The 8840-nt window shown below is 34.7% G+C and overlaps 1 protein-coding gene across 1 annotated transcript in view; it reads right to left on the bottom strand.

Moving 5' to 3' along the window:
* Positions 1 to 8840, bottom strand: part of Casp4 (caspase 4) — a 27499-nt gene that overhangs the window by 11074 nt on the left and 7585 nt on the right. Inside the window, exons 2-4 of the mRNA XM_021207366.1 lie at positions 2826 to 3080; positions 1067 to 1164; positions 176 to 349 (exon numbers count right to left, since the gene is read on the bottom strand). Of these exons, the coding sequence (XP_021063025.1) occupies positions 176 to 349; positions 1067 to 1164; positions 2826 to 3080 (527 nt within the window). The remainder of the gene's footprint in view (positions 1 to 175; positions 350 to 1066; positions 1165 to 2825; positions 3081 to 8840) is intronic.

Here is an 8840-nt window from a genome sequence, read left to right as displayed (position 1 = left end):
TCTCTCTCTCTCTCTCTCTCTCTCTCTCTCTCTCTCTCTCTCTCTCACACACACACACACACACACACACAAACACACACACACACCTTCACCTGATTTTCTCTTTAACATTACAATGCTCATCTGTGAATAAAATCTTCGTGTTCCCAGTATAGGATGTTGCAGTGACTCTTACCTCAGCGGTAAGCTCCTCTTTCACCACCACATCATAGCCCAACTCTTCAAGAAGGCCTTTCATACCAATGATGTCAATGTTAGCCCCATACCTCAGTGAGAGATGTTTGAACTTTGTATTGCATATGATAAGAGCCTTTCGTGTTCGACCACTGGCCTCCTTTATTGGGTAAATCTGTATAAATTAGACGTACAATGAATTTGGAGTACTTGGGTTTTTTGAAAGGCTAATTGACTATCATAAGAATTGATTTCTGAAGGTCTTATATAGCTTCCTTCTCCCTCAAAATATAAGCGAAAGATATTGTCTGTGTCCTTCTCAAGTGCTAAAGACAGAACAGGAATATAACTGGGATAGTTACACATGTCTTAAAAAACCCAGGATAATTACTACACTCCTCTCTAGTATCTAGTCAAATTTCCCTAGAATGTAATGGTTAGCTTGGCTATAAAATCCAAAGATTTTATAGATTTTTTTTTTCATGTCAAGAAAATTATAAAACAAATTGCATTTACTAATATTATTGTGATACCAGTTTTACTATATCAATATTATATACTATATACTGTAATAATAAACCTTCTTCAGTATTTGTGCTTTTTTAAACCAGCATACAGGTAATTATTAGTCAACTGTGTTGTTTTATAGATATTTTGATACCATGACTACAGATAAAATTTTCATAATTCATGAATAGGAGAGAAAAAATAAATAAAATAATTAATACCATGATTTTTATCACTGCATTAAAAGACAAATTGACTTTGCTCATAATCAAAATCAAAACCTATAGCAGTTATAACACCATCTCTTGGGCTCAAAGGTTTAAGGAATTGTCTTTAGTATGAACAATAGTTTTGGTGTCTCTATTTCAACAACAAAGGCCAGTACTTCTTGTGTCTTTTCTCTGCAAAGCCTTGTGAACTCTTCGGGGGAACAAAGTTTGAGAGTGTCCAATGATTCTTCTGGTTCCTCTATTTCCAGATTACCTGTAAAATACATCACATGATGTAAATGTTTCAATCTGATTTAGATACCTCATTTGTTGTTTGGGCAGAATGATCTAGAAGAAAACTAAGTGAAGATGGTGCTTTGATATATAACAATCAGTATAGGTAATCAATAGCACAGGATATTGCACAACTAAGATAGGGGAAGGAGGTGGTTGAGGTGAAAAGCAGAACAGTCCAACAATGAGACCCTGAGTTCTGGTAATTCTTGGGGGAACATTGTAATTTGGGATCAAACCTGACTTTTCCATATTCAACAACTTTAAATTTCTGATGATTTTACTCTTGTTCATTTATTTCAATCCTCATCCTTGTTCATTTCAATTGAATCTTTATCAAATAATTTACTTACCAGAGTGTTATCTACTAAAAATTACTTCAATTAATATTCCAGTTTAGCTTCTCTAATATCATATAAAATAAAAGGAAAAACAAGAACATAATTTTAGTAATACTCATACTCTTCAGTGAAATGCATCACAGATTTTTGCCAATTTGGCATGTGTTACTATGCACAATTGACTCCTAGCTACTGTCTTGGAGGGGAAGAAATTTTAAAACAATAGGAATTTCGATAAATTTTTAATTTTTGATTCCTATAAACTGATAAGAAACCCTATTAATTAATATAACAAGTAAGGAATTCCTCTTAGATAAGACATATATGTAATCCTTGGCCAATAGAACTTCAACTGCTACTCTCTGACTAAAAGTTCCTGGCACAAATAAGTTCAGTGTAATAGACAAAAATCTTGGATTCTGCCTGTCTTTCAGAATAAAATCCATATGCAAATGACTAGCCAGAGCTAGACCTATTCTAACATTCCTTTCTCCTATGGTCCTGGACCAGTGCGTTCATGCTGTCCTGGGGTCACTCTGGAGAATCTAGTACAGACAAAGCCCAGGATTCTTCAAGAGAGTGCCACCTTGTGCCTCTTCTCTGTTGAACATTTAATTTAATTCAATTAGGCTCAGAGTTTGGACATTAGTATTATTCCTGAAATTACTAAAAGCATTTTGAACACCTTCCTCCAATTCTGATCTTTATTGGGTATAATATTTTTTTTAGTTTAGTTTTATGCTTGAGATTCCTTCAGTTTGTGGGAAAGCATCTAACTGACTTAATGGCAGAAGACTGTTAAGTTTTACATGTGTTCACTTCATGAAAAAAAAAATGGAACATGTACTCAGAAGTATTAACTATGCAGGCAGTGCTCAGTGAGTATATAGTCCAGAAAATTACCTTGGATGAGAGCCAACATTTGGGAAGTTATGTTCATGGCTTGACTATCTTTCTAGCTTTGGAAAAGCATGAGAGACAGTATTAGAATGCTCCCATTTTCCATAAGCTAAAACTGATGAGAACTACAAAATTTATAAACTTTAGGATTAGTGTTCCATTTTATAATTGTCAGGTGACTAGCTATTTTTCAAAATAGCTTGAACAAAGAACTTAGCTTTTTTAGCACATAGAAACAGGGACCTACCCATGAAAGTCAACACACTTTCAAAAGGATTATCTATTTTAGAGAAAAATGATAGTGACACAAATATTAGAAGACCAAAGCAAGTGTTGGGCCAGAAAATCGAATGGATCATGAGCACCCTGAGCTGCTGTTCACAGTGCATTCTGCTCTTACCTTCACCATGGCTACTGCCTGGGTTCGTATTGAGGAATGTCTGGAGAAGCGTTTCACCTACTTTGCTGGGTTTCTTTTTCATGGCATCTACCAAAACCCAACGCTTGTCACGGCGTTCAGCATTGTTAAATTCTTGTTTCTCTTCCTCGTTTAATTTCAGTACATTGCTTTGTACCACTTTTTCTAGGTACCCCGTAAGGAATTCTTTGCCCAGCTGTTCCAACACCTTAAGTGGTTTGTCAGGGGGGTTGTTTTCTGTCAGAGACAAAAGACTTGTTCAACTACAAGCCATGTAGAGCTTGAAATCAACTTAGTCTTTGTTATCTAACAACATTTCTAAAAAACAAACTTTTTGCCCATTTACCAAGAATCTACATGCCTATTTCATTGCACCTGGAGAAATGGGCTAACCTTGCAATATATGCAGCAGTTTCATTGCACCTGGAGAAATGGGCTAACCTTGCAATATGCAGCAGTCTATGCTTATTAGGGCACCACTCTGCAGGCTCTTCAGTAGATGCTTCTCTTTATTGTGTAGCATTGGTCATTCATTGGTTTGATTTTTACCAATCTCTTGGTCAGTCCTGAAGAGAATGTTTACTTTTGGGGGAAGGCAAAGCTCTTGTCAAGACAAGAAATTCTTCTCACTAGTGTGTAGAGTCACTCCTTTGTGTTTAGTTCAGTTAAAGCAGTATACTTTTTATTCTAATCATGTTAAACTTTTATTATACTCATGTGTTTGTGCTTAAATACATTAATGATTTATTTATAAGCATTAATTATAAATGCATCAAAATTTCTTATTATTTCATTTTGTTCATAAATAGAAATTAGAATTCAATATATTAAAAATATTAATATTCCAGTATAGCAAAATTAAGAGTTATATATTACTCCTTAGCATGAATACATTTTTATAGGGTAGTAAAATAGAGATATTTTTAAGTACCAAAAAAGTACCATTTTTAAATTTAGTTTTAAAAACAAGATTTGAGTATGAAGTATATAGAAAGACAGAATAATTAAGTAATTCTCACTTAACTTTACCATATGAATTACTTAGTTACAATGTCAAAATAACTTTCACATCAAAATGGCATAGTCAAAGAATATTTAATCTACACAGTAAACAAGGAATTTGGCCCAGATCACAATGCTTATTTTCTTTATTGTCTTATATGTTCTTTTCAGCATTTTCTGGGCATTTATTCTGCAAAAAGACATATAGAAATTATAATACATAAAAATTACCTTATATCAGTTATCTCAATAGGTTTAACATTACTGTACACTTATGATTAAATATGGAAGCACCCATCCCACCCCCCCAAAAAAGCAATAAAACACACCAAAACCACAGTGAGGTACAAATGTGTAGACTGAGATTTTTGTGCATATTGATATACCAGACCTTCATGGTAAGCCTGTACAGTAATAATATTACTTATTTTATGATCTTAACAACTAAATATAAGATAATATTAGTTCATTAACAAGTTGCTATAAAGTATACAAATTAAGATAATACATACTCACCCATGTCATAGGCTCTATAACAATAAAAATTTGCTTATTTGTCATTGCACCAATTAATTTAGATGAATATTTTTCCAAAAATGTCAAAAGAAAAATCTTTGTGAAAAGGATATTAGTAAGACACCCTATACACAGAGAACTTAGCTATTAATTGATCAAATCATAAAAATACTATAAATTAAACAGAACATGGCAGCTCACATATCAGAGACAGTCTTTTATAACAGCATATGGTGTTCCATGTTATTTGGTGAAGAAATACTTGAAAAGATACTAATAAGATGTTTTAGGACACAGAAAAGAGAAAAAACAGTGTTTAAAGTGTTTCTATTATATAGAAGAGATGAAGAGATGTTGGTCTTGGATGATAGTCTATAAATGTCATCTCACACTTTGATAATGTAAATAAAACTCAGGTTAGTGTTGAAGCATCATTCAGCCTGATCTTTAGTCCTCTGTTTTAGTGACTTTTATATTCAAAAAAAGAAGAACAGTCCTGAATGGGTGGTGATCAATAGTAGGGGATAAAGAGTTTAAAATTATATATATATATATATATATATATATATATATATATATATATATACATATGTGTGTGTGTGGTGTGTAATAGGCCATGGATAACATCATATTCAATGTCCACAAGTAACCTAAGTTTTACTATGATCAGAAACAAAGTTACCCTCTATACTTTTGTTCTATAAAATATTAAGAATTCTAGAAAAAAAAAATGGAAGCATCTAATTCTAGAGAAACAGATTGTGTCTTATAAACAGGAACTTCAAGCATTTTATGAAAGCTATAGAAACTAATAGGTGTAATGATGTTCGCATCAGAATTCTCAAACTGGGAAAACTGAGAAAGAAGGATGGCTACAGATATGAGGCAGCCTTGGATATATAGGGAGAACCTGTCTCAACATTGTTACCAACTAATAATAATAATAAATAATGAACTACTTATTCTACTAGTAGATCATAAGACTTAAAAATTAGTTTTCTCCAATGGACTTTCATTGGATAAACAAACCACATTTGAGGCTCATCATATGCCCACCTGTCAGTGTCCAGTACAAAATAAATTCAAGTGCATATATTTTGACATTTTGTTCCATATCGCTTTGTTTATATTACTTATATTTTGATTATATTATAGCTTTTAATTTTATTTTTATATTAGTTTTATTTGTGTGCATATGTTTTTTGTACTTCTTTCTATTTTTTTTTTATTTTCTAGTTTGATTTATTTTACTTGACATTTTGTGGGGAGGTTGTTTTGTTTTTGGTTTAGAAAGAGTTAGAGAGGTTCCTTCTCGTCATCACCAGCACTGGACCACCTTGGGTGCAAACTCGGTGGACGGTACAACGGTTCCCAGAGGACTCTCTACACCCAGGGTCTTAGGATCACTGGTGAGTGGAATGCAACATCTGTTCCAAAACAATAGTGAGGGGCCTGTGCCAGCAGGCACAAGGACACAGGAAACCCACCCAAACCGAGTTCCCTCTAGTCAGTGCTAGCTCCGGGTCACCTTGGGTGCAAAGTCAGCAGGCAGTTCCACAGTCCCCAGAGAACTCTCCATGCCACAGGAGCCACTGGTGAGTGGAACTCAACATTGGTCCCAAACAATCATGAGGGGCATGTGACAGAAGGAGCAAGGACACAGGAGCCCCCCACTGAACAGTGGTTAGGGTTCCTTCTGGTCTGTGCTGGTCTATCTAGGTATGAACACAGCAGACAACCCCATGGTCCCTAAAGGAGTTACCACTTCCAGGCTCTGTAACAGGACAGGGATCATAGGATTCCAGGATCCCAGGATCCCAGGAGCTTGGTCACACCAGGAAATCAGGGTCTCAGAGGAAGCATAACTACTAAGAACTCTGACACTCCCAGAATCTCAGGATCACAGGATCCTGGAATCACAAGGTAACTGAGAAAGCTGTACTCTGAGGTGCTCTGAATCAACCTGGATTATAGGAAGGACAGGCTCCAATCAGATATATTGAGGGCAGCAAGCATTTGGCAGGAGGCAAGCATCAGAAGAGAAGCAACAGAAACCAAGTTTACTTGGTATCATCAGAACCAAACTCTCTGGATATACCATCACACCTGAAAAGTACGATATGGACCTAAAGTCACTTCTGATGATGGAGGACTATAAGATGGAAATAAATAACTCCCTTAAAGAAATACAGGAGAACACATACAATCAGGTAAAAGAATTGAACAAATCCACCCAGGATCTAAAAGTGAAAGTAGAAACAAAAAAGAAATCACAAAGGGAGACCACTCTGGAAATAGAAAACCTAGTAAAGCAGTCAGAACATATTGATGCAAACATAACCAACAAAATACAAGAGATAGAAGAGAGAATTTCAGGTACAGAAGATACCATAAAAAGTATTGAGACTACAATCAAAGAAAATGCGAAATGCAAAAAGATCCTAACACAAAACATCCAGGAAATCCAGGACACAGTGAAAAGACCAAACCTAAGGATAATAGGCATAGACAAGAAGGATGATTTACAACTTAAAGGGACAGTAAATATCTTCAACAAAATTATAGAAGAAAACTTCCCAAACCTAAAGAGACACCCATGAACATACAAGAAGTCTATAGAATGCCAAATAGTTTGGACCAGAAAAAAAAATTCCTCCTGTTACATAATAATCAAAATAACAAATACACAAACCAAAGAAAGAATATTAAAAAGTAAGGAAAAAAGGTCATGTAGCATATAAAGGCAGACCTATCAAAATTACACCTGACCTCTCACCAGAGACTGTGAAAGCTAGAAGATCCTGGACAGATGTGATACAGACCCTAAGAGAACACAAATGCCAGCCCAGGCTACTATACCCAGCAAAGCTCTCAATTACCATAGACGGAGAAAGCAAGGTATTCCATGACAAAACCAAATTTACACAGTATCTTTCAACAAATCCAGTCCTTCAAATGATAATAAAGGGTAAACTTCAACACAAAGAGGGAAACTAAGCTTGAGAAAAAAACAAGAAATTAATCTTTCAACAAACCAAAAGAAGATAGCCACATGAACAGAATTCCAACTCTAACAAGAAAAATAACAAGAAGCAACAATGATTTTTTCTTAAGATCTCTTTCAATTCACCAATAAAAAGACATAGAGTAACAGACTGTTTACAACCCAACTTTTTGCTGCATACAGGAAACCTACCTCAGGGACAAAGACAGACACTACCTTTGAGTAAAAGGCTGGAAAAAAGATTTCCAAGAAAATGGTCCAAAGAAACAAGCTAGAGTAGCCATTCTAATGTAGAATTAAATCACCTTTCAACCTAAAGTTTTCAAAAAACATAAGTAGGGACACTTCTTACTCATCAAAGATAAAATTTACCAAGATGACCCTCAATTCTGAACATCTATGCTCCAAATGAAAGTGCATCCACATTCATTAAAGAAACTTTAGTAAAGCTTAAAGCACACATTGCTCCTCACACAATAATAGTGGGAGACTTCAACACCCCTTTCTTATCAGTGGACAGATTCTAGAAATTGAAACTAAAAAAAGACACACTGAAACTAACAGAATTTATGAAACAAATGGATTTAACAGATATCTACAGAACATTTTATCCAAAAATAAAGGATATACATTCTTCTCAGGATCTCATGGTACCTTCTCCAAAACTGACCATACAATCAGTCACCAAACAGGCCTCAGCAGATGCAAAAATACTGAAATTATCCCATGCACCCTATCAGATCACCATGGACTATAACAACATAAGTAATAGAAAACCCACATACACATGGAAGCTGAACAACACTACTCAATGATAACTCAGTCAAGGAAGAAATAAAGTAATAAAGACTTTTTAGAGTTTAATGAAAAAGAACCCACAACATACCCAATCTTATGGGACACAATGAAAGCAGTCCTAAGAGGAAAACTCATAGCCCTGAGTGCCTCCAAAAAGAAATTAGAGAGAACATACACTAGCAGCTTGACAAAACACCTAAAAGCTCTAGAACAAAAGGAAGTAAATTCATCCTAGAAGAGTAGACGGCAGGAAATAATCAAACTCCGGGCTGAAATCAACCAAGTGGAAACCAGAAGAACTATGCAAAGAATCAACCAAACTAGGAGCGGTTTTTGAGAAAATCAACAAGATAGTTAAATCCCTAGCAAGACTAACTACAGTACCCTAATTAACAAAATCAGAATTGAAAAGGGAGAGAGAAAACAGAATCTGAGTAAATCCAAATATATATATATATATATATATATATATATATATATATATATATATATGTATATATATATATTCAAATCCTAGTAGAAAAACCTATACTCCACAAAACTAGTAAACCTGAATGAAATGGACAATTGTCTAGTCAGATACTAGGTACCAAAGTTAAATCAGGATCAGATTAACAATATAAACAGTCCCATATCCCCTAAAGAAATAGAAGCAGTCATTAATAGTCTCCCAAACA

Source organism: Mus pahari, chromosome 10 (assembly GCF_900095145.1).
Source record: "Mus pahari chromosome 10, PAHARI_EIJ_v1.1, whole genome shotgun sequence".
Taxonomy (NCBI): Eukaryota; Metazoa; Chordata; class Mammalia; order Rodentia; family Muridae; genus Mus; species Mus pahari.
This window is presented reverse-complemented; position numbering and strand designations above follow the sequence as displayed.